This window comes from Lampris incognitus, chromosome 14 (genome assembly GCF_029633865.1).
Source record: "Lampris incognitus isolate fLamInc1 chromosome 14, fLamInc1.hap2, whole genome shotgun sequence".
Classification (NCBI taxonomy): domain Eukaryota; kingdom Metazoa; phylum Chordata; class Actinopteri; order Lampriformes; family Lampridae; genus Lampris; species Lampris incognitus.
Genome location: NC_079224.1, coordinates 50,058,601 through 50,084,742, shown reverse-complemented (window position 1 = coordinate 50,084,742; position 26,142 = coordinate 50,058,601). Strand labels below are relative to the sequence as shown.

The 26,142-nt window shown below is 43.4% G+C and overlaps 1 protein-coding gene across 1 annotated transcript in view; it reads left to right on the top strand.

Annotated features, from left to right (window-relative positions):
* Nucleotides 1-10,796, top strand: part of fastk (Fas-activated serine/threonine kinase) — a 30,628-nt gene extending 19,832 nt beyond the window's left edge. The window contains exons 3-11 of the mRNA XM_056292753.1: nt 709-1,018; nt 1,225-1,412; nt 1,841-1,989; nt 2,401-2,617; nt 3,647-3,806; nt 4,181-4,272; nt 8,120-8,822; nt 9,501-9,615; nt 9,713-10,796. Of these exons, the coding sequence (XP_056148728.1) occupies nt 709-1,018; nt 1,225-1,412; nt 1,841-1,989; nt 2,401-2,617; nt 3,647-3,806; nt 4,181-4,272; nt 8,120-8,822; nt 9,501-9,615; nt 9,713-9,799 (2,021 nt within the window). The 3' untranslated portion in view covers nt 9,800-10,796. The remainder of the gene's footprint in view (nt 1-708; nt 1,019-1,224; nt 1,413-1,840; nt 1,990-2,400; nt 2,618-3,646; nt 3,807-4,180; nt 4,273-8,119; nt 8,823-9,500; nt 9,616-9,712) is intronic.
* Nucleotides 10,797-26,142: the final 15,346 nt, after the last annotated feature.

Sequence of the window (26,142 nt, the reverse complement as noted above, 5' to 3'; positions counted from 1 at the left end):
TTACTGGATTGCGATGACTAACGGAGAGTTGTCTACTGTTGGCAGTTGTACGATAACAAAATGTCCGCTTTTTCAAACAGGGAGTTAAAAGTAGACGACAGGTTACAGTAACATGGCTTAATGTAGGCCGAGGCCTAAAAGTGAGAGTAAGTCCAGTGTTTACCCATGGCCTTTTCTCAGGCGGGGCTCCACGGGGCTTCTTGTGCCCTTGCAGGCAGATGCTGCACTGAATGACTTGTCACAGGCAAATGCAGTGGACACCATTTTGTGAACTTACAACATTTTAACTTGAGATTTCATGAATTACCTTGGTTTTAAAACTTTTAATTCCATTGTATGAAAGGTCAGAATGCTCTCTTTAAGTGGACTGTTGGTCACAATAAGCAGATTATTTAAACTGCGTTAAATAAGAAATAATTCCCTTAGGCACCCTGTCCTCTCTAAATGCAGTTCCATGGTTTCTCTGGGTAAAAATGAGTCCAGCGGCAGAAGAACTGAGTCTGAACTCTGTTCTCTGTGCTTCTTTTGATATGTGGTTGTGGACGGGAGACAAGAATTTAAATCTACCAGTCTGTGAAACAAGAAACACAAAGAAGAAGAAGTCTATGAAACAGCACAGACGTCTGTCTGGTTGTGTGGTCCATGTTCTTTGGACCTGTGTCATGTCCTGGCTGTGTGGATATTGATGGTGCTTATTTTAATTGACAGGGCTTCCCAGTGATTCCCGGGTGGTGCAGGTTTTGGAGGCGGAGTCTCAGGCCAGACTGGGCCAGTTCAACCAGAAGGATGTTTCAATGGTTTTTAGCTCCAGTATGAAGCTCCACCCCAGCTGTCAGCATCCGCTGACTGAGGCCTGCCTTGCTGGCCTTGAGAAGAACCTGGAGCGAGAGCGCCACCCACAGACCTTGTTCCTCCTCCTCTCTTACTACCGCCTTAAGTGGCGCTCATTGCAGCCACAGGATGTGCCCAGTGGTGGCGCCAGTGTGCCTCCCAATCCAGAACAGCTCTTGGCTAACAGGTGGGGATGTTCACAGAGAGAAGAGTTAATTCTCAAAATGGTGCCATGTTGAAAATCAGCTTCAGGATGTTGACTTAAACAGACTGCATGTGGTTTCAATGTTCAGCTTTAGTCAGGGTGGGCATCTATTATATTAGAATGCTGCTCAATTGAGAGCAAAGCTTTCTGTCTCCTTGCTTCATGGATTTTCTTTTGTCTCCCCTCAGGAAGATCCTGCGCTTGGTCAAACACACTTTGGCCAGCGTCAGCGGCGTGCGAGACCAGGAGATGGCGCTGTTGGATGAGATGCTGGCTGCCTGTGCCCGAGAGGCCAGCAACAAGAGTCTGGAGCTCATCTTCAGCTCCCACCTCTTCTACCAAAACCGACAGGAGAGGTTCATCAGCAGCCTAGCAGGTCCACACAGGAGCCTTATTTCCGAGTTCACTTTTTGAAGATCACACTGTCACACTGCTCCCAGTATGAAGGGTTAAGGGCGACACGCTCACATTAGTTTGAAGAATAGTAGTAAAGAAAAAAGTAAAATGGAGTAGAATGGAACATATAAACACCTAGCTTCGCAAATTTTCAAATAAAACATTTTTAATAAGGAAACAAGTGATATTACTGGTTCCAGTAAAACCCAACTGGTTTTAGCGCAGCATGTCTTGTCATGGCTCAGAGCTGCTTACGGCCTGAAATAAGTTTAATCTTGTTCAGCAAACTCAGAGTCCATCTGGGACATCCAACATAAAAGCAACAGCAAGTCAGATTAATATTCCTTTATGTTCTGTCTGAGAACACGTTAAACGAATTTGCCTGTCTGTCACTGGCTTCTGTAACAGAGGAGCTTCCTAAGAAGGTGGACAGCATCACGCCCTACACCATGGCCCTCATTGCTAAATACATCGCCCGCCACAGGCTGAGAGAGACGCGTCTTCTGGACACCATCGCTGAATTCCTGGTGAAGAAGGCTGAATACCTGGACAGCAAGGTAATACCCAGCACAGAGCTGTGTCAGTGAAGGTGTCCTGGTGAGGGAACGGATTGGTTTAATGGAAAGTTGTCAGCCGAGGAACTGAAGCTGCAACTGTAGCGCTGAATTTAATTCACTCTGGTGAGAGAGAAAACCACGTGACAAAAAAATTGGGGATCAGTTTTACTGACTGACCCTTTAACTGGTCACACTGTGCACTGTGCATCAAGTTTTTTATTGAAAGATATAAATTAAATGCAACAAGTTTTTTATTGAAATACGTTTTTTATTGAAAGGTATAAATTAAATGCAACCATCTCAACAGGAGATTAAAGTTAAAGGATCACTTCGCTTTTTTCAATCAGCACTATGTGACTGCTCCTTTGAATACAAAAGTAAAGGGACGTCCCTTACCCCCTTCCCACCTAGGTGATCCAGAAGTTGGTGTTTCCATTTAGCAGAATGAGCTACCGGCCATCCAACCAGGCCCAGTTCTTCTCCAAACTGGAGGCGGTTCTGGAGTTGAAGGCTCTGAGCTCCCCACTGGCCACTGTCAACATCCTCATGTCTCTGTTCCAGCTTGGCCATTTTCCAGGCCTGGTACTGCACCGAGTCTTCTCATCAGCCTTCATCAGCAACGTCACCAGTCAGTAAAACACCTCCTACAGTATACTATCAGCACTGTTCAGTACCCATATCAGACCAGTGATGGTACACAGTGGGCTTAGAAGGGAACTAAGTGGAAAGTTGTTGGGTATAGCACAGATGTTTTGTTTTGCTTGTGCCTCTGATGTGAATGTCTTGAGTATTTAGAAAAGTGCTATATTATTACATCTCTAATACAATGAAAGAAAATATTTCAAACACAATACACTTCCATTTTAAGCTACAGTGCTGAAGACTTGCATATAGATAATTAAATGTCTTTTTAGATTTGGATCATTTCTGCTGGTATAGTATTCTATGTTCATCATAGAAGCCAGATGAGGAAGAAGAAGGCAGGTAGTGTTGAGTGTGAAGAAGAAGTGAAGGTGTTGTGTGTAACCAGCAGATATGACGGAACAAGCTGGTAGAAGACCTTTACCAACACATAGTACTACACCAATAAGTACAACTCAGGTTCCAGCAGGTTCTTTGGTGTGTTTCTGACACAACAGCCCTGCTGACTCATTCATTTGGGATGGAGCTCAGATAATACTCACCTGGGATAAGATAATGCACTGGGATAACATAATGTGCTGGGATAACATAATGCTCTGGGATAGGGCACTGGGATAACAATGCACTGGGATAACATAATGCTCTGGGATAGGGCACTGGGATAACATCATGCTCTGGGATAGGGCACTGGGATAACATAATGCTCATGGATAACAATGCACTGGGATAACATAATGCTCTGTGATAGGGCACAGGATAACAATGCTCCGGGATAACAATGCTCTCAGATAGGGCACTGGGATAACAGTGCAATGGGATAACATAATGCACTGGGATAGCATAATGGGATATCACTCTGGTACTGGTACAGGGCTGATAGCAGATGTCACTTTGCTCTTTCTATAGAGATTATGTGATCTCAGTTTACTTTTCACAGAAACCTCAGTTGGAGGTTCTTTAGTGGAGGGTGTGTAGTTTTTCCAGACACCACTGTCCCATCTGTCTCTGCCCCCAGACAGTCCCTATGCCCTGATTGTAAGGAGGTACTTGTCCCTGCTGGATGCAGCAGTGGAGTTGGAGTATCGAGACTACACTGGTCCACGACTGCAGGATGTACACAAAGTTCTTATGTTTGACCACGCCCTGACCGCCGATGAGGTCAACCGCAAGTACAGGTACTGCAGATATCCATGTACTCCTACTAGCATACTGCATCCACTACACATCTGCTGCCACTACCATAATACAGCCAGACAAATATTGTTAGTACTGGCTGTCTGTAGCTGAACATATGTCCTGCTCTTAGCTGGCTGCAAGTAAACCATGTCCACCACCACCACCACCACCACTACTACTACTACTACTACTACTACAACACTGTTACTACGTCACATATATCTGGCTGCTACTTTGTGCTAATGGTGCATGTACCATCAGTTATAAAGTGTGATGTGGTTTACTGTCAGTTATAACGTGATTTACTTGCCCGTCAGTTATAACGTGATTTACTTGCCCATCAGTTACAACGTGAGATTTACTTGCCTGTCAGTTATAAAGGTCTTGTGGCGGAGGCTCTTAGACAGCTGGTTGGAGAGCAGGGATATAAACAAGACGAAGTCCTGGCTCCTGGATATTACACAGGTAAGACATGTTCACAAAATACTGAGACATTACCCAGATGTTATATAAATATATTGTAACGGGAATATTATCCAGATGTTATATAAATATATTGTAACGGGGATATTACCCAGATGTTACTAAATAACTACTGTGCTATTACTATCATTCAGGTATTTACTGATTATTATTGAAATGTTATGAGTACTTTAACCTGTAAACCATATGTATAAGTCCTAATGTGAACTGAAACTTACTGAAAAACCTGTCCAGTCTCTCGTCCTCACATCAGCACAAACCGTCCAGTCTCTCGTCCTCACATCAACACAAACCGTCCAGTCTCTCGTCCTCACATCAACACAAACCGTCCAGTCTCGTCCTCACATCAACACAAACCGTCCAGTCTCTCGTCCTCTACAACAACACAAACCGTCCAGTCTCTCGTCCTCACATCAACACAAACCGTCCAGTCTCTCGTCCTCTACATCAACACAAACCATCCGATCTCTCGTCCTCACATCAACACAAACCGTCCAGTCTCTCGTCCTCTACAACAACACAAACCGTCCAGTCTCTCATCCTCACATCAACACAAACCGTCCAGTCTCTTGTCCTCTACATCAACAAAAACCATCCAGTCTCTCGTGCTCACATCAACACAAACTGTCCAGTCTCCCGTCCTCTACATCAACACAGACCGTCCGGTCTCTCGTCCTCTACATCAACAAAAACCCTCCAGTTTCTTGTCCTCTACATCAACAAAAACCCTCCAGTCTCTCGTCCTCACATAAACACATACTGTCCAGTCTCTCATCCTCTACATCAACACAAACCTCCAGTCTCTCGTCCTCACATAAACACATACTGTCCAGTCTCTTGTCCTCTACATCAACACAAACCTCCAGTCTCTCATCCTCATATCAACACAAACCATCCAGTTTCTCATCCTCACATCAACACAAACCGTCCAGTCTCTCGTCCTCACATCAGCACAAATTCAATTCAATTGTCATTAAAAACAATGTGCAGGCACATGTTAAAAATGAAATGAGGGCTATGGCTTCACCAAACAGTGCAAGACAGACACAGACAAACACAGTATAAGATATACACACATGAAGATCAAAAGCTTAAAATAAATTAAAAAAGAGCTGGAGTACAAAATATTTAAAATATCTACAGACATTCAGTGGGTAGCCAGGTTCAGGTGTGCAACAGCTTGTGGAAAGAAGCTGTTTTTGAGCCTGGTAGTGCGGGCTCTGAGGCTTCTGTAGCGCCTCCTAGAGTGCAGGGGGGAGAACAGTCCATGGTTGGGGTGGGTGGGATCTCTGCTGATGCTCAGACCCCTTCGAAGGCAGCGTTTGTGATAAATGTCTTTTATGGCTGGGAGCTGGGTACCGGTGATATGCTGGGCGACCTTGACGACCCGCTGCAGAGCTTTCTGGTCTACTGAGGTGCAGTTGCCATATCACACTGAGATGCAGATGGTCAGGATGCTCTCTATGGTGCAGTGGTAGAAGTTGGTGAGAATTTTGGGGGGTAGACGGGCGCTCCTCAGCCTCCTCAGGAAATGCAGGCGTTGTTGGGCCTTTTTCACAAGGGCCTGGGTGTTTAATGTCCAGGAAAGTTCCTCGCTGGTGTGGACTCCAAGAAATTTAAAGCTGGAAACACGCTCCACTTCCACCCCATTGATGTGTATGGGGGAGTGGCTGCAGCTTCTAGACCACCTGAAGTCCACAATCAGCTCCTTCGTCTTCTGCACTTTGAGGACAAGATTGTTGGTAGTACACCATGATGTTAGGGGCTGAATCTCGTCCCTGTAGGCCGTCTCGTCATTGTTGGTGATACGGCCAATGACTGTGGTGTCATCTGCAAACTTAACTATACTTAACTATACTTAACTATCCCTCTTTACCCAGTCGTGGGTAAAGAGGGAGAAAAGGAGGGGGCTCAGAACACAGCCTTGAGGGGCACCTGTGCTGAGGGTCAGGGTGGAGGAGGTGTGGTCAACCTAGCAGACTGAGGTCTGTTGGTCAGGAAGTCCAGGGTCCATTTACGGGAGGGGGGGGTTTGAGGCCAAGGGAGAGGAGTTTGGTGGTTAGTTTGGCGGGGATGATAGTGTTGAAGGCAGAGCTGTAATCTACAAACAGCATCCGGATGTATGTGTTGTTAAGTTCAAGGTGGGTCAGAGCAATGTGCAGGGCAGTGGCAATGGCATCCTCAGTAGACCTTTTGGGACAGTAGGCGAACTGATGTGGGTCGAATGTGGGGGGGATAATGTTTTTGATGTGAGCCAGAACCAGTCTTTCAAAGCACTTCATGGCAATGGGGGTGAGTGCTATGGGTCGGTAGTCATTCAGACATGTGGATGTTGGTTTCTTGGGGACAGGAATGATAGAGGTGGTCTTAAAGCATGCCGGGACTTTAGATTGGGACAGTGAGAGGTTAAATACAGGTGTGAAGACCTCAGCCAGCTGGTCGGCACATTCCCGGAGGACCCAACCCGGTATGCCGTCCGGTCCGGCAGCCTTCCGTGTGTTCACTCTGCGACTGATAGAGTGAGCACCTGGTTTTCTGGGTGGCTGGGGATTTTTGTGGCTGGGTCAGTATTGTCCATGTCAAAGTGGGCATAGAAATGACTTAGCTTGTCTGGCAGGGAGGCATCATGGGCAGTGGGACCGCTATTGGAGCTTTTGTAGTCTGTGATTGACCGAATGCCTTGCCACATTCGCCGAGGATCAGAGTTATTGTGAACGTGGTCCTCTATTCGTAGGGAATATTTATGTTTGGCTGTTCTGATGCCCTTTTTGAGGTTGGATCTGGCTGTGCTGTAGGCCTCACAGTTACCTGACTTGAATGCTGCATCCCGGACCTTCAGAAGCTGCCGGACCTCACTGGTCATCCAGAGTTTCTGGTTTGGAAAGGTGCGAACTGATTTTTTTGTTGTGACACTCTCAGTGCAAAAGTTAATGTAGGCTAGTATGGCAGATGTCTGTTCCTTAATGTCTATATGGGAGCCATGGGTAGCTGAATGTGCAGTCTGTCCAGTCTCTCGTCCTCTGCATCAACACAAACTGTCCAGTCTCTCGTCCTCTACATCAACACAATCTGTCCAGTCTCTCGTCTTCTACATCAAAACACCAACCGTCCAGTCTCTCGTCCTCTACATAAACACAAACTGTCCGGTCTCTCGTCCTCTACATCAACACAAACTGTCCGGTCTCTCATCCTCTACATCAACATAAACTGTCCGGTCTCTCGTCTTGTGCATGAACACAAACTGTCCAGTCACTCATCCTCTACATTAACACAAACTGTCCGGTCTCTCTTCTACATCAACACAATCTGTCCAGTCTCTCGTCTTCTACATCAAAACACAAACCGTCCAGTCTCTCGTCCTCTATATCAACACAATCTGTCCGGTCTCTCGTCCTCTACATCAACACAATCTCTCCAGTCTCTCGTCCTCTACATCAACACAAACTGTCCAGTCTCTCATCCTCTACATTAACACAAACCGTCCAGTCTCTCGTCCTCTACATCAACACAATCTGTCCGGTCTCTCGTCCTCTACATCAACACAATCTCTCCAGTCTCTCATCCTCTACATCAACACAAACTAGAATGGTCAACATTTTTGTTTTTTGTTGAATTTATTATGAGGACACTCAATTGTCCCATACTAACGTGTTTTTACACCCAAACAAGAAAGATTACTTCTGCTTTGCTATACAAGTAAAAAATTACTCCATCTTTTATCATCCAGAAATTAGAGATGACAGTCAAAGGGGTTGAATACTTCTGCAGGGTACCGTGAAGGTACTGTGCAGGTAGTAAATATGCTGTGCTGCTCTGCCTTCCTCTCCAGACTTTTTGCTGTGGATGGACAGTGCTGGTCGGGTTCTGCCCATCAGAACTGGAGGAGGGCTGACGCTGAATTTGGTCCCTCCGTCTTGCGTCACTGTGGCCTCCAAGCCCAGCGAGGGGGCTGTTTCCGTGGCAACCCTTACCTCCGACTTCCAGAAGTTCTCACCTTTCACGACATTGGAGGAGGGTTCAGACCAGCGACCGGGCGGGGAGGTGGGTGGAGCCTCGGACCCAGGGGCCCTCCTCCCCTCTCACATCCGCAGTGCCCCTCCCTCCTCCACCTCCCGGCCGGGACCCAACAGTGGAGGGCCACTGGACTACAGCGCGTACTATGTCCCGGCTGCCGAATACTACAGCAGCCTGGCCAAGGAGCACTCCCTGGAGAGCCAGGACAGCTCCTCGCTCAGCAGCCCTCCCTCTGACAGCCTGGCCCAGACCGGGGCCCCGGGGCCAGGAGGAACCCCCGCCCCAGACTCCCTCTTCCAGTTCTCCATTGGGAAGATCCTGGAGGACGAGGGCGGGGTGGGGGGAGTGGGCCCGGGCCGCCAGGGGACAGAGTGTGAGCTGCCGGCATTCTACGAGGGGGTGTCCTACTCTGAGGAGACCGGGGGGGAGGTTGAACCCTCCTCCTCCCCCCTCCTCCTCCATCCAGCGGAGCGGCCCGATACTGACAGCAACCCTTCCAAGCCCAGGCACATCCACAGGTGAGCTGGTTCTGCCACGTTCATATTTCATCAGAGGACTTATGATGTCAGCTGTGGTCACACCAGAAATGAGCAGTGAAGTTCTTGTTCTGCCACGAAACAGGCATGATGGGACACTTTACAACTGGAAAGTAAACCTAAATGAATTGATGAAACAGTTATACCATCCACTCCTGCTTCATGACTAACTACAAACCATGCTGCAGATTGTATGTAGCTTGTCTTGATGCTGCTCAATAATCCAGGTAAGAAAATCAAAGAAAGTGGAATCAGTTCCTCTGGACACGATGCTGATCGACAGGTCCAGAGGAACCGATTCCACTTTCTTTGATTTATGTAGAGGACTTCATATTCTGGCAGAGCACTGTAGTATCAAGTAGGATGATGTGACACTGCTAAAATATTAGCTTCCTGCAGTTACCCGTGACTAACCCATGAGAGGTCAATACAGTCAAAGCAGCTCTGTTATTAGCCGGCGATGTGAATTTGTGCATTGAAGTTCACCAAATTTGAAATTGACAGGAAGATATTGAGGTCAATTTGCTTTACGGGGGCAAGTTTGCTTATTGCAGTGAATGCACTGATATGAGACGAATTCACCAGGAACAGTCATGCTAGTGCGACCAGGGCTTTAGGGGACGTCTGTCAGACAGGAAACCGGTGTCGTCTCTCTTCCAGGGTCATCATGTCTGTCAATGACAAGTGGCACTACTGTCACAACTCAGACGTGTTGGTGGGCTCACGGGCCATGAGGGACCGACACCTGCAGCTCCTGGGATACACCATCCTTCAGGTGGGTCAAATCACACCGGGAATAGAACCACAAACCCCGGCAGCAAAGTGCCTTGCTCTGGCCTGTGATATAACGCTTTGCTCTCTCTGGTCCTCAGCTGCCCTACCAGGAGCTGGAGCGGCTGAGTGGGATTGAGGAGGTGAAACAGTATCTTCACAAAAAGCTGCTGGAAGTGCCATTATGACATGAGGATTGTATGCGCCGTCATGGCCGACTGGGTGGTCCTTTGTCTGATAAGGAGATAGTCTGGGTTGGCAGTTTGAATCCTGGTTAAAGGTCACATGAGCTGTTCATTAGCATGAAACTGAAATGTCCTCAGCTGTCAGTCAGCAAAGACTTCACATCCTAAGCTCAGTCAGCCATGACCAACGCTGCTTCCCTCATCAGCCCACATAACTTTCATGGATTTTTAGCAAATTTTAGATGTCGAAGAGTCAAAGCCAAAACACATGAACAAAAACATAAAACTGGGTCTCTGACGGTGGGATGGGGAATATCATGCAAATAGCAGTCAGGCCGAAAACCACCAGAAACCAGCCAGTCTCTGTCCAGTAAATTATTCTGCTTTCACAGTGACTTGACTGGTATCCATCCAGCTAGGGTTTGGAGGTCCTGTTCTGCCTGGAAACTGGTTCTGGTTTAGTTGGTGTGACTGACTGACAGTTTGAGCACAAGGCTGTGTAAGAATATATTTGGGTGTGTTGGGGGAGGTGTCATTTTTCTATGGTTTGGTAAACGGTGATTCTGCATGTGTTTGGATGGGGGGGGTGACGGTTTCGATCCAGTGGTGAAACCAGCAGCAGTTCTCACAAACAGGTTCATGATGGTTCAGATTGTCGCGGAGGCTCCAGATGATCTGCTCATCATCAGCATAGCAACGGGCCATGAAGGAGACGATTAACATTAGCCTTTGTGTCTGCTTTGCAATTGGTGAGAATGAGGCTGAATGTTACCATGGTAACAACATCCAGGAACCTCCCATGTGTCAAAGCTGGATGGATGTTGTGAGTTTCATCATGGATGAGGAAGGGGAGGATGTTCTCGACTATTTATTATAGGTACCATGTGTCCGAGGGGAAGAGCGACTGAATGTGTGGTTGGGTCCAGGGGCAGATGGGTGGGAGAGCTTGTTTATATTCTATATAAATCTATGAAATGTATATAAAAAAATCACCAAAAAGAAAGTCCACTTTGTCTCCGTCTTTGTTTTGTCGGCCAGATGAGGTTGCTGCTGTTCAGGAAAACTACGTTTACTGGTGGAATGTTGTCTTAAAACAGCCGGTAATTTGGCGTACATCCTCCAGACATGACGGCACAACATCTTCACCGTGTTAAGTCAACCACACTGAGGTTCTCAACGAAATAGATTTTATGCACCAGTGAACATCCAGTACTCACAAAGGGGTCTGTCGTTTTTCACAACAGACTTTTGTAAAAAATGTCAGCAAGTCAGACAGGCCATTTTGTCATACATAGATTGTGCAGTAATGGAACATTAAAATAAGGGTCTTTAGAGGCATCCGGATAGTGTGGCAGTCTATTCCGTTGCCTACCAACATGGAGATCACCGGTTCGAATCCCTGTGTTACCTCCAGCTTAGCTGGGCATCCCTACAAACACAATTGGCCTTGTCTGTGGGTATGTGTCCTGGTCGCTGCACTAGCGCCTCCTCTGGTCAGTTGGAGTGCCTGTTCCGGGGGGAGGGGGGAACAGCGTGATCCTCCCAGGCACTACATCCCCCTGGTGAAACTCCTCGCTGTCAGGTGAAAAGAAGCAGCTGGCGACTCCACATGTATGAGAGGAGTCATGTGGTTGTCCGCATTCTCCCCGGATCAGTGGAGGGGGTGGAGCCGAGACCAGGACGGCCCGGAAGAGTGGGGTAATTGGCCGGACACAACTGGGGAGAAGAAGGGGAGGGGATCTTTATACACAGCCCTGTCATGAGGCTGAGATGTTAGTGATGAAGGCCAAACCTTAAAGCTCGCGATGTGTACACCAGATGCAGAAAGTCTACACACCCCGGTTAAAAGTGCAGGTGTGATGTAGAAAAACTAATCCACCACAAATTATTTCGGAACGTTTTCCACCTTGAGTGTAAAACTGCAGCCTCTAATACTGAGGGGGAAACTAGCTGAAACTTTTAAATGCAGCCTGTAAAAGTGAGGGAAAACTAGCTGAAACCTTTAAATGCAGCCTGTAAAAGTGAGGGGGCGCTAGCTGAAGCCTGTAACACTGAGCAGAAACTTGCTGAAAACTTAAATGCAGCCTGTAAAAGTGAGGAAAACTGGCTGAAACTGAGGGGGAAACTAGCTGAAACTTTTAAATGCAGCCTGTAAAAGTGAGGAAAACTAGCTGAAACCTTAAACTGAGGAGGGAGCTAGCTGAAACCTTTTAAATGGAGACTGTAAAAGTGAGGGGAAACCTTTTAAATGCAGCCTGGAAAGGTGAGGGAAAACTACCTGAAACCTTTTAAATGCAGCCTGTAAAAGTGAGGAAAACTAGCTGAAACCTTTAAAACTGAGGGGGGAACTAGCCGAAACCTTTAAATGCAGCCTGGAAAGGTGAGGGAAAACTACCTGAAACCCTTTACATACAGCATGTAAAAGTTAGGGGAAAACAAGCTGAAACCTTTTCAATGCAGCCTGTAACTGAGTGAAAAGGAGCTGAAACCTTTAAAACTGAGGGGGAAACTAGCTGGACCCTTTAAATGCAGCCTGTAAAAGTGAGGGAAGACTAGCTGAAACCTTTAAATGCAGCCTGTAAAAGTGAGGAAAACTACCTGAAACCTTTTAAATGCAGCCTGTAAAAGTGGTTTCAGCTAGTTTTCCCCACTTTTACAGGCTGCATTTAAAATGTTTCAGGTAGTTTTCCTTCACTTTTACAGGTTGCATTTAAAAGGTTTCAGGTAGTTTTCCTTCACTTTTACAGGTTGCATTTAAAAAAAGTGGGAAAAACTAGCTGAAACCTTTAAATGTTGCCTGTAAAAGTGAGGGACAACTAGCTGAAACCTTTAAATGCAGCCTGTAAAAGTGAGGGAAAACTAGCTGAAGCCTTTTAAATGCAGCCTGTAAAAGTGAGGGAAAACTAGCTGAAACCTTTAAATGCAGCCTGTAAAAGTGAGAGAAAACTAGCTGAAACCTCTAAAACTGAGGGGGAAACTTTTAAATGCAGCCTGTAAAAGTGAGGGAAAACAAGCTGAAACCTTTAAAATGCAGCCTGTAAAACTGAGGAAAACTAGCTGAAGCCTTTTAAATGCAGCCTGTAAAAGTGAGGGGAAACCTTTTAAATGCAGCCTATAAAACTGAGGAGAAACTAGCTGAAACTTTTTAAATGCAGCCTGTAAAAGTGAGGGAAAACTAGCTGAAACCTTTAAATGCAGCCTGTAAAAGTGAGGGAAAACTAGATGAAACCTTTTAAATGCAGCCTGCAACAGTGAGGGAAAACTACCTGAAACCTTTTAAATACAGCCTGTAAACATGAGGGAAAACTATCTGAAACCTTTAAATGCAGGCTGTAACAGTGAGGGAAAACTAGCTGAAACCTTTTAAATAGAGCCTGTAAAAGTGAGGGAAAACTAGCTGAAACCTTTTAAATGCAGCCTGTAAAAGTGAGGGGGAGCTAGCTCAAACCTTTAAATGCAGCCTGTAAAAGTGGGGAAAACTAGCTGAAACCTTTAAATGCAGCCTGTAAACGTGAGGGAAACTAGCTAAAGTCTTTTAAATGCAGTCTGTAAAAGTGAGGAAAACTAGCTGAAACATTTTAAATGTAGCCTGTAAAAGTGAGGGGGAGCTAGCTCAAACCTTTTAAATGGAGCCTGTAAAAGTGGGGGGGAAACTAGCTGATACCTCTGAAACTGAGGGGGAAACTTTTAAATGCAGCCTGTAAAAGTGAGGGAAAACTAGCTGAAACCTTTAAATGCAGCCTGTAAACGTGAGGGAAACTAGCTAAAGTCTTTTAAATGCAGTCTGTAAAAGTGAGGAAAACTAGCTGAAGCCTTTTAAATGCAGCCTGTAAAAGTGAGGGACAACTAGCTGAAACCTTTAAATGCAGCCTGTAAAAGTGAAGGAAAACTAGCTGAAACCTTTAAATGCAGCCTGTAAAAGTGAGAGAAAACTAGCTGAAACCTCTAAAACTGAGGGGGAAACTTTTAAATGCAGCCTGTAAAAGTGAGGGAAAACAAGCTGAAACCTTTAAAATGCAGCCTGTAAAACTGAGGAAAACTAGCTGAAGCCTTTTAAATGCAGCCTGTAAAAGTGAGGGGAAACCTTTTAAATGCAGCCTATAAAACTGAGGAGAAACTAGCTGAAACCTTTTAAATGCAGCCTGTAAAAGTGAGGGAAAACTAGCTGAAACCTTTAAATGCAGCCTGTAAAAGTGAGAGAAAACTAGATGAAACCTTTTAAATGCAGCCTGCAACAGTGAGGGAAAACTAGCTGAAACCTTTTAAATACAGCCTGTAAACGTGAGGGAAAACTATCTGAAACCTTTAAATGCAGGCTGTAACAGTGAGGGAAAACTAGCTGAAACCTTTTAAATACAGCCTGTAAACGTGAGGGAAAACTATCTGAAACCTTTAAATGCAGGCTGTAAAAGTGAGGAAAACTAGCTAAAGCCTTTTAAATGCAGTCTGTAAAAGTGAGGGAAAACTAGCTGAAACCTCTAAAACTGAGGGGGAAACTTTTAAATGCAGCCTGTAAAAGTGAGGAAAACTAGCTGAAAACTTTTAAATAGAGCCTGTAAAAGTGAGGGAAAACTAGCTGAAACCTTTTAAATGCAGCCTGTAAAAGTGAGTGGGAGCTAGCTCAAACCTTTTAAATGGAGCCTGTAAAAGTGAGGGGAAACTAGCTGAAACCTTTTAAATGCAGCCTGTAAAAGTGAGGGCAAACTAGCTGAAACCTTTAAAGGCAGCCTGTAAAAGTGAGGGGGAGCTAGCTGAAACCTTTAAATGCAGCCTGTAAAAGTGGGGAAAACTAGCTGAAACCTTTAAATGCAGCCTGTAAACGTGAGGGAAACTAGCTAAAGTCTTTTAAATGCAGTCTGTAAAAGTGAGGAAAACTAGCTGAAACATTTTAAATGTAGCCTGTAAAAGTGAGGGAAAACTAGCTCAAACCTCTAAAACTGAGGGGGAAACTTTTAAATGCAGCCTGTAAAAGTGAGGGAAAACAAGCTGAAACCTTTAAAATGCAGCCTGTAAAACTGAGGAAAACTAGCTGAAGCCTTTTAAATGCAGCCTGTAAAAGTGAGGGAAAAGTAGCTGAAACCTTTAAAGGCAGCCTGTAAAAGTGGGGAAAACTAGCTGAAACCTTTTAAATGCAGGCTGTAAACTATCTGAAACCTTTAAAAGCAGGCTGAAAAAGTGAGGAGAAACTAGCTGAAACTTTTACATGCAGCTTGTAAAAGTGAGGGAAAACTAGCTGAAACCTTTAAATGCAGCCTGTAAAAGTGAGGGGGAGCTAGCTCAAACCTTTTAAATGGAGCCTGTAAAAGTGAGGGGGAAACTAGCTGATACCTCTGAAACTGAGGGGGAAACTTTTAAATGATGCCTGTAAAAGTGAGGGAAAACTAGCTGAAACCTTTTAAATACAGCCTGTAAAACTGAGGAAAACTAAGTGAAACCTTTAAAACTGAGGGGAAAACTAGCTGAAACCTTTAAAGGCAGCCTGTAGAAGTGAGGGGGAGCTAGCTGAAACCTTTTAAATGTAGCCTGTAAAAGTGAGGGAAAACTACCTGAAACCTTTAAATACAGCCTGTAAAAGTGGGGAAAACTAGCTGAAAGCTTTTAAATTTGCCTGTAAAAGTGAGGGAAAACTACCTGAAACCTTTAAATGAAGCCTGTAACACTGAGCAGAAACTTGCTGAAAACTTTTAAATGCAGCCTGTAAAAGTGAGGGGGAGCTAGCTCAAACCTTTTAAATGGAGCCTGTAAAAGTGAGGGGGAAACTAGTTGAAACCGTTTAAAGGCAGGCTGTAAAAGTGAGGGGGAGCTAGCTGAAACCTTTAAATCCAGCCTGTAAAAGTGGGGAAAACTAGCTGAAACCTTTAAATGCAGCCTGTAAACGTGAGTGAAATCTAGCTGAAACCTTTTAAATGTAGCCTGTAAAACTGAGAAACTAGCTGAAACCTTTTAAATGCAGCCTGTAAAAGTGAGGGAAAACTAGCTGAAACCTCTGAAACTGAGGGGGAAACTTTTAAATGCAGCCTGTAAAAGTGGGGAAAACTAGCTGAAACATTTTAAATGTAGCCTGTAAAAGTGAGGGAAAACTAGCTCAAACCTCTAAAACTGAGGGGGAAACTTTTAAATGCAGCCTGTAAAAGTGAGAAACTAGCTGAAACCTTTAAAATGCAGCCTGTAAAACTGAGGAAAACTAGCTGAAGCCTTTTAAATGCAGCCTGTAAAAGTGAGGGAAAAGTAGCTGAAACCTTTAAAGGCAGCCTGTAAAAGTGGGGAAAACTAGCTGAAACCTTTTAAATGCAGGCTGTAAACTATCTGAAACCTTTAAAAGCAGGCTGAAAAAGTGAGGAGAAACTAGCTGAAACTTTTACATGCAGCTTGTAAAAGTGAGGGAAAACTAGCTGAAACCTTTAAATGCAGCCTGTAAAAGTGAGGGGGAGCTAGCTCAAACCTTTTAAATGGAGCCTGTAAAAGTGAGGGGGAAACTAGCTGATACCTCTGAAACTGAGGGGGAAACTTTTAAATGATGCCTGTAAAAGTGAGGGAAAACTAGCTGAAACCTTTTAAATACAGCCTGTAAAACTGAGGAAAACTAAGTGAAACCTTTAAAACTGAGGGGAAAACTAGCTGAAACCTTTAAAGGCAGCCTGTAGAAGTGAGGGGGAGCTAGCTGAAACCTTTTAAATGTAGCCTGTAAAAGTGAGGGAAAACTACCTGAAACCTTTAAATACAGCCTGTAAAAGTGGGGAAAACTAGCTGAAAGCTTTTAAATTTGCCTGTAAAAGTGAGGGAAAACTACCTGAAACCTTTAAATGAAGCCTGTAACACTGAGCAGAAACTTGCTGAAAACTTTTAAATGCAGCCTGTAAAAGTGAGGGGGAGCTAGCTCAAACCTTTTAAATGGAGCCTGTAAAAGTGAGGGGGAAACTAGTTGAAACCGTTTAAAGGCAGGCTGTAAAAGTGAGGGGGAGCTAGCTGAAACCTTTAAATCCAGCCTGTAAAAGTGGGGAAAACTAGCTGAAACCTTTAAATGCAGCCTGTAAACGTGAGTGAAATCTAGCTGAAACCTTTTAAATGTAGCCTGTAAAACTGAGAAACTAGCTGAAACCTTTTAAATGCAGCCTGTAAAAGTGAGGGAAAACTAGCTGAAACCTCTGAAACTGAGGGGGAAACTTTTAAATGCAGCCTGTAAAAGTGGGGAAAACTAGCTGAAACCTTTAAAGGCAGCCTGTAAAAGTGAGGAAAACTAGCTGAAGCCTTTTAAATGGAGCCTATAAAAGTCAGGAAAACTAGCTGAAAACTTTTAAATAGAGCCTGTAAAAGTGAAGGAAAACTAGCTGAAACCTTTTAAATGCAGCCTGTAAAAGTGAGGGGGAGCTAGCTGAAACCTTTTAAATGCAGCCTGTAAAAGTGAGGGCAAATTAGCTGAAACCTTTAAATGCAGCCTGTAAAAGTGGGGAAAACTAGCTGAAACCTTTAAAGGCAGCCTGTAAAAGTGAGGGGGAGCTAGCTGAAACCTTTTAAATACAGCCTGTAAAACTGAGGGAAAACTAACTGAAACCTTTTAAATGCAGCCTGTAAAAGTGAGGGAAAACTAGCTGAAACCTTTTAAACGCAGTCTGTAACAGTGAGTGAAAACTAGCTGAAACCTTTTAAATGTAGCCTGTAAAACTGAGGAGAAACTAGCTGAAACCTTTAAATGCAGCCTGTAAAAGTGAGGAAAACTAGCTGAAGCCTTTTAAATGCAGCCTGTAAAAGTGAGGGGAAAACTAGCTGAAGCCTTTTAAATGCAGCCTGTAAAAGTGAGTGCAAACTAGCTGAAACCTTTAAATGCAGCCTGTAAAAGTGGGGAAAACTAGCTGAAACCTTTAAAGGCAGCCTGTAAAAGTGAGGGGGAGCTAGCTGAAACCTTTAAATGCAGCCTGTAAAAGTGGGGAAAACTAGCTGAAACCTTTAAATGCAGTCTGTAAAAGTGAGGGAAAACTAGCTGATACCTCTGAAACTGAGGGGGAAACTTTTAAATGCAGCCTGTAAAAGTGAGGGAAAACTAGCTGAAACCTTTTAAATACAGCCTGTAAAACTGAGGAAAACTAAGTGAAACCTTTAAAACTGAGGGGAAAACTAGCTGAAACCTTTAAAGGCAGCCTGTAAAAGTGAGGGGAAACTAGCTGAAACCTTTTAAATGCAGCCTGTAAAAGTGAGGGAAAACTACCTGAAACCTTTTAAATGCAGCCTGTAAAAGTGAGGGCAAACTAGCTGAAACCTTTAAATGCAGCCTGTAAAAGTGGGGAAAACTAGCTGAAACCTTTAAAGGCAGCCTGTAGAAGTGAGGGGGAGCTAGCTGAAACCTTTTAAATGTAGCCTGTAAAAGTGAGGGCAAACTAGCTGAAACCTTTAAATGCAGCCTGTAAAAGTGGGGAAAACTACCTGAAACCTCTTAAATGCAGCCTGTAAAACTGAGGAACACTAGCTGAAGCCTTTTAAATGCAGCCTGTAAAAGTGAGGAAAACTAGCTGAAATCTTTTAAATGCAGCCTGTAAAACTGAGGAGAAACTAGCTGAAACTTTTTAAATGCAGCCTGTAAAAGTGAGGGACAACTAGCTGAAACCTTTAAATGCAGCCTGTAAAAGTGAGGGAAAACTAGATGAAACCTTTTAAATGCAGCCTGCAACAGTGAGGGAAAACTAGCTGAAACCTTTTAAATACAGCCTGTAAACGTGAGGGAAAACTATCTGAAACCTTTAAATGCAGGCTGTAAAAGTGAGGAAAACTAGCTAAAGCCTTTTAAATGCAGTCTGTAAAAGTGAGGGAAAACCAGCTGAAACCTCTAAAACTGAGGGGGAAACTTTTAAATGCAGCCTGTAAAAGTGAGGGAAACTAGCTGAAACCTTTTAAATGCAGCCTGTAAAAGTGAGGGGGAGCTAGCTCAAACCTTTTAAATGGAGCCTGTAAAAGTGAGGGGAAACTAGCTGAAACCTTTAAAACTGAGGGGGAAACTACCTGAAACTTTTTAAATGCAGCCTGTAAAAGAGAGGGCGAAATAGCTGAAACCTTTAAAGGCAGCCTGTAAAAGTGAGGGGGCGCTAGCTGAAACCTTTAAATGAAGCCTGTAACACTGAGCAGAAACTTGCTGAAAACGTTTATATGCAGCCTGTAAAAGTGAGGGGGACCTAGCTCAAACCTTTTAAATGTAGCCTGTAAAAGTGAGGGAAAACTACCTGAAACCTTTAAATGATGCCTGTAACACTGAGCAGAAACTTGCTGAAAACTTAAATGCAGCCTGTAAAAGTGAGGAAAACTAGCTGAAGCCTTTTAAATGCAGCCTGTAAAAGTAAGGGCAAACTAGCTGAAACCTTTAAATGCAGCCTGTAAAAGTGGGGAAAACTAGCTGAAACCTTTAAAGGCAGCCTGTAAACGTGGGGAAAACTAGCTGAAACCTTTAAAGGCAGCCTGTAAAAGTGAGGGGGAGCTAGCTGAAACCTTTAAATGCAGCCTGTAAAAGTGGGGAAAACTAGCTGAAACCTTTAAAAGCAGCCTGTAAACGTGGGGAAAACTAGCTGAAACCTTTAAAAGCAGCCTGTAAACGTGGGGAAAACTAGCTGAAACCTTTAAAGGCAGCCTGTAAAAATGAGGGAAAACTAGCTGAAACCTTTAAATGCAGGCTGTAAAAGTGAGGAAAACTAGCTAAAGCCTTTTAAATGCAGTCTGTAAAAGTGAGGGAAAACTAGCTGAAACCTCTAAAACCGAGGGGGAAACTTTTAAATGCAGCCTGTAAAGTCAGGAAAACTAGCTGAAACCTTCACATGCAGCTTGTAAAAGTGAGGGAAAACTAGCTGAAACCTTTAAATGCAGCCTGTAAACGTGAGGGAAACTAGCTAAAGCCTTTTAAATGCAGTCTGTAAAAGTGAGGGAAAACTAGCTGATACCTCTGAAACTGAGGGGGAAACTTTTAAATGCAGCCTGTAAAAGTGAGGGAAAACTAGCTGAAACCTTTAAAACTGAGGGGGAAGCTAGCTGAAACTTTTAAATGAAGCCTGTAAAAGTGACGGGGAGCTAGCTGAAACCTTTTAAATGGAGCCTGTAAAAGTGAGGGAAAACTACCTGAAACCTTTTAAATGAAGCCTGTAACACTGAGCAGAAACTTGCTGAAACCTTTTAAATGCAGCCTGTAAAAGTGAGGAAAACTAGCTGAAGCCTTTTAAATGCAGCCTGTAAAAGTGAGGGAAAACTACCTGAAACCTTTTAAATGGAGCCTGTAAAAGTGAGGGGGAGCTAGCTGAAACCTTTTAAATGTAGCCTGTAAAAGTGAGGGAAAACTGCCTGTAAAACTGAGCAGAAACTTGCTGAAAATTTAAATTCAGCCTGTAAAAGTAAGGGGAAAACTAGCTGAAACCTTTTAAATGCAGCCTGTAAAAGTGAGGGAAAACTACCTGAAACCTTTTAAATGCAGGCTGTAAAAGTGAGGGGAAACTAGCTGAAACCTTTTAAATGCAGCCTTTAAAAGTGAGGGGGAAACTAGTTGAAACCTTTTAAATGCAGCCTGTAAAAGTGGGGAAAACTAGCTGAAATCTTTAAAGGCAGCCTGTAAAAGTGAGGTGGAGCTAGCTGAAACCTTTTAAATGTAGCCTGTAAAAGTGAGGGAAAACTACCTGAAACCTTTAAATGAAGCCTGTAAAAGTGAGGGGGAGCTAGCTCAAACCTTTTAAATGGAGCCTGTAAAAGTGAGGGGGAAACTAGTTGAAACCTTTTAAATGCAGCCTGTAAAAGCGGGGGAAACTAGCTGAAACCTTTAAAGGCAGGCTGTAAAAGTGAAGGGGAGCTAGCTGAAACCTTTAAATGCAGCCTGTAAACGTGAGGGAAACTAGCTAAAGCCTTTTAAATGCAGTCTGTAAAAGTGAGGGAAAACTAGCTGATACCTCTGAAACTGAGGGGGAAACTTTTAAATGCAGCCTGTAAAACTGAGGAAAACTAGCTGAAACCTTTAAAACTGAGGGGGAAACTACCTGAAACCTTTAAATGAAGCATGTAAAAGTGACGGGGAGCTAGCTGAAACCTTTTAAATGGAGCCTGTAAAAGTGCTGGGAAACTAGCTGAAACCTTTGAAATGCAGCCTGTAAAAGTGAGGGCAAACTAGCTGAAAACTTTTAAATAGAGCCTGTAAAAGTGAGGGAAAACTAGCTGAAACCTTTTAAATGCAGCCTGTAAAAGTGAGGGGGAGCTAGCTCAAACCTTTTAAATGGAGCCTGTAAAAGTGAGGGGAAACTAGCTGAAACCTTTTAAATGCAGCCTGTAAAAGTGAGGGCAAACTAGCTGGAACCTTTAAAGGCAGCCTGTAAAAGTGAGGGGGAGCTAGCTGAAACCTTTAAATGCAGCCTGTAAAAGTGAGGGAAAACTAGCTGAAACCTTTAAATGCAGCCTGTAAACGTGAGGGAAACTAGCTAAAGTCTTTTAAATTCAGTCTGTAAAAGTGAGGAAAACTAGCTGAAACATTTTAAATGTAGCCTGTAAAAGTGAGGGAAAACTAGCTGAAACCTTTAAATGCAGCCTGTAAAAGTGAGGGGGAGCTAGCTCAAACCTTTTAAATGGAGCCTGTAAAAGTGGGGGGGAAACTAGCTGATACCTCTGAAACTGAGGGGGAAACTTTTAAATGCAGCCTGTAAAAGTGAGGGAAAACTAGCTGAAACCTTTAAATGCAGCCTGTAAACGTGAGGGAAACTAGCTAAAGTCTTTTAAATGCAGCCTGTAAAAGTGAGGGACAACTAGCTGAAACCTTTAAATGCAGCCTGTAAAAGTGAGGGAAAACTAGCTGAAACCTTTAAATGCAGCCTGTAAAAGTGAGAGAAAACTAGCTGAAACCTCTAAAACTGAGGGGGAAACTTTTAAATGCAGCCTGTAAAAGTGAGGGAAAACAAGCTGAAACTTTTAAAATGCAGCCTGTAAAACTGAGGAAAACTAGCTGAAGCCTTTTAAATGCAGCCTGTAAAAGTGAGGGGAAACCTTTTAAATGCAGCCTATAAAACTGAGGAGAAACTAGCTGAAACCTTTTAAATGCAGCCTGTAAAAGTGAGGGAAAACTAGCTGAAACCTTTAAACGCAGCCTGTAAAAGTGAGAGAAAACTAGATGAAACCTTTTAAATGCAGCCTGCAACAGTGAGGGAAAACTAGCTGAAACCTTTTAAATACAGCCTGTAAACGTGAGGGAAAACTATCTGAAACCTTTAAATGCAGGCTGTAACAGTGAGGGAAAACTAGCTGAAACCTTTTAAATACAGCCTGTAAACGTGAGGGAAAACTATCTGAAACCTTTAAATGCAGGCTGTAAAAGTGAGGAAAACTAGCTAAAGCCTTTTAAATGCACTCTGTAAAACTGAGGAAAACTAGCTGAAGCCTTTTAAATGCAGCCTGTAAAAGTGAGGGAAAAGTAGCTGAAACCTTTAAAGGCAGCCTGTAAAAGTGAGGGGAAAACTAGCTGAAACCTTTTAAATGCAGGCTGTAAACTATCTGAAACCTTTAAAAGCAGGCTGAAAAAGTGAGGAGAAACTAGCTGAAACTTTTACATGCAGCTTGTAAAAGTGAGGGAAAACTAGCTGAAACCTTTAAATGCAGCCTGTAAAAGTGAGGGGGAGCTAGCTCAAACCTTTTAAATGGAGCCTGTAAAAGTGAGGGGGAAACTAGCTGATACCTCTGAAACTGAGGGGGAAACTTTTAAATGCAGCCTGTAAAAGTGAGGGAAAACTAGCTGAAACCTTTTAAATACAGCCTGTAAAACTGAGGAAAACTAAGTGAAACCTTTAAAACTGAGGGGAAAACTTTTAAATGCAGCCTGTAAAAGTGAGGGAAAACTAGCTGAAACCTTTAAATGTAGCCTGCAACAGTGAGGGAAAACTAGCTGAAACCTTTTAAATACAGCCTGTAAACGTGAGGGAAAACTATCTGAAACCTTTAAATGCAGGCTGTAAAAGTGAGGAAAACTAGCTAAAGCCTTTTAAATGCAGTCTGTAAAAGTGAGGGAAAACCAGCTGAAACCTCTAAAACTGAGGGGGAAACTTTTAAATGCAGCCTGTAAAAGTGAGGGAAACTAGCTGAAACCTTTTAAATGCAGCCTGTAAAAGTGAGGGGGAGCTAGCTCAAACCTTTTAAATGGAGCCTGTAAAAGTGAGGGGAAACTAGCTGAAACCTTTAAAACTGAGAGGGAAACTAGCTGACACCTTTTAAATGGAGCCTGTAAAAGTGAGGGGAAACTACCTTAAACTTTTTAAATGCAGCCTGTAAAAGAGAGGGCGAAATAGCTGAAACCTTTAAAGGCAGCCTGTAAAAGTGAGGGGGCGCTAGCTGAAACCTTTAAATGAAGCCTGTAACACTGAGCAGAAACTTGCTGAAAACTTAAATGCAGCCTGTAAAAGTGAGGAAAACTAGCTGAAGCCTTTTAAATGCAGCCTGTAAAAGTAAGGGCAAACTAGCTGAAACCTTTAAAGGCAGCCTGTAAAAGTGGGGAAAACTAGCTGAAACCTTTAAAAGCAGCCTGTAAACGTGGGGAAAACTAGCTGAAACCTTTAAAAGCAGCCTGTAAACGTGGGGAAAACTAGCTGAAACCTTTAAAGGCAGCCTGTAAAAATGAGGGAAAACTAGCTGAAACCTTTAAATGCAGGCTGTAAAAGTGAGGAAAACTAGCTAAAGCCTTTTAAATGCAGTCTGTAAAAGTGAGGGAAAACTAGCTGAAACCTCTAAAACCGAGGGGGAAACTTTTAAATGCAGCCTGTAAAAGTCGGGAAAACTAGCTGAAACCTTTAAATGCAGCCTGTAAACGTGAGGGAAACTAGCTAAAGCCTTTTAAATGCAGTCTGTAAAAGTGAGGGAAAACTAGCTGATACCTCTAAAAGTGAGGGAAAACTAGCTGAAACCTTTAAAACTGAGGGGGAAGCTAGCTGAAACTTTTAAATGAAGCCTGTAAAAGTGACGGGGAGCTAGCTGAAACCTTTTAAATGGAGCCTGTAAAAGTGAGGGAAAACTACCTGAAACCTTTTAAATGAAGCCTGTAACACTGAGCAGAAACTTGCTGAAACCTTTTAAATGCAGCCTGTAAAAGTGAGGGAAAACTACCTGAAACCTTTTAAATGGAGCCTGTAAAAGTGAGGGGGAGCTAGCTGAAACCTTTTAAATGTAGCCTGTAAAAGTGAGGGAAAACTACCTGAAACCTTTAAATGAAGCCTGTAAAACTGAGCAGAAACTTGCTGAAAATTTAAATTCAGCCTGTAAAAGTAAGGGGAAAACTAGCTGAAACCTTTTAAATGCAGCCTGTAAAAGTGAGGGAAAACTACCTGAAACCTTTTAAATGCAGGCTGTAAAAGTGAGGGGAAACTAGCTGAAACCTTTTAAATGCAGCCTGTAAAAGTGAGGGGGAAACTAGTTGAAACCTTTTAAATGCAGCCTGTAAAAGTGGGGAAAACTAGCTGAAATCTTTAAAGGCAGCCTGTAAAAGTGAGGTGGAGCTAGCTGAAACCTTTTAAATGTAGCCTGTAAAAGTGAGGGAAAACTACCTGAAACCTTTAAATGAAGCCTGTAAAAGTGAGGGGGAGCTAGCTCAAACCTTTTAAATGGAGCCTGTAAAAGTGAGGGGGAAACTAGTTGAAACCTTTTAAATGCAGCCTGTAAAAGCGGGGGAAACTAGCTGAAACCTTTAAATGCAGCCTGTAAACGTGAGGGAAACTAGCTAAAGCCTTTTAAATGCAGTCTGTAAAAGTGAGGGAAAACTAGCTGATACCTCTGAAACTGAGGGGGAAACTTTTAAATGCAGCCTGTAAAACTGAGGAAAACTAGCTGAAACCTTTAAAACTGAGGGGGAAACTACCTGAAACCTTTAAATGAAGCATGTAAAAGTGACGGGGAGCTAGCTGAAACCTTTTAAATGGAGCCTGTAAAAGTGCTGGGAAACTAGCTGAAACCTTTGAAATGCAGCCTGTAAAAGTGAGGGCAAACTAGCTGAAAACTTTTAAATAGAGCCTGTAAAAGTGAGGGAAAACTAGCTGAAACCTTTTAAATGCAGCCTGTAAAAGTGAGAGGGAGCTAGCTCAAACCTTTTAAATGGAGCCTGTAAAAGTGAGGGGAAACTAGCTGAAACCTTTTAAATGCAGCCTGTAAAAGTGAGGGCAAACTAGCTGGAACCTTTAAAGGCAGCCTGTAAAAGTGAGGGGGAGCTAGCTGGAACCTTTAAAGGCAGCCTGTAAAAGTGAGGAAAACTAGCTGAAACATTTTAAATGTAGCCTGTAAAAGTGAGGGAAAACTAGCTGAAACCTTTAAATGCAGCCTGTAAAAGTGAGGGGGAGCTAGCTCAAACCTTTTAAATGGAGCCTGTAAAAGTGGGGGGGAAACTAGCTGATACCTCTGAAACTGAGGGGGAAACTTTTAAATGCAGCCTGTAAAAGTGAGGGAAAACTAGCTGAAACCTTTAAATGCAGCCTGTAAACGTGAGGGAAACTAGCTAAAGTCTTTTAAATGCAGTCTGTAAAAGTGAAGAAAACTAGCTGAAGCCTTTTAAATGCAGCCTGTAAAAGTGAGGGACAACTAGCTGAAACCTTTAAATGCAGCCTGTAAAAGTGAGGGAAAACTAGCTGAAACCTTTAAATGCAGCCTGTAAAAGTGAGAGAAAACTAGCTGAAACCTCTAAAACTGAGGGGGAAACTTTTAAATGCAGCCTGTAAAAGTGAGGGAAAACAAGCTGAAACCTTTAAAATGCAGCCTGTAAAACTGAGGAAAACTAGCTGAAGCCTTTTAAATGCAGCCTGTAAAAGTGAGGGGAAACCTTTTAAATGCAGCCTATAAAACTGAGGAGAAACTAGCTGAAACCTTTTAAATGCAGCCTGTAAAAGTGAGGGAAAACTAGCTGAAACCTTTAAATGCAGCCTGTAAAAGTGAGAGAAAACTAGATGAAACCTTTTAAATGCAGCCTGCAACAGTGAGGGAAAACTAGCTGAAACCTTTTAAATGCAGGCTGTAAACTATCTGAAACCTTTAAAAGCAGGCTGAAAAAGTGAGGAGAAACTAGCTGAAACTTTTACATGCAGCTTGTAAAAGTGAGAGAAAACTAGCTGAAACCTTTAAATGCAGCCTGTAAAAGTGAGGGGGAGCTAGCTCAAACCTTTTAAATGGAGCCTGTAAAAGTGAGGGGGAAACTAGCTGATACCTCTGAAACTGAGGGGGAAACTTTTAAATGCAGCCTGTAAAAGTGAGGGAAAACTAGCTGAAACCTTTTAAATACAGCCTGTAAAACTGAGGAAAACTAAGTGAAACCTTTAAAGGCAGCCTGTAGAAGTGAGGGGGAGCTAGCTGAAACCTTTTAAATGTAGCCTGTAAAAGTG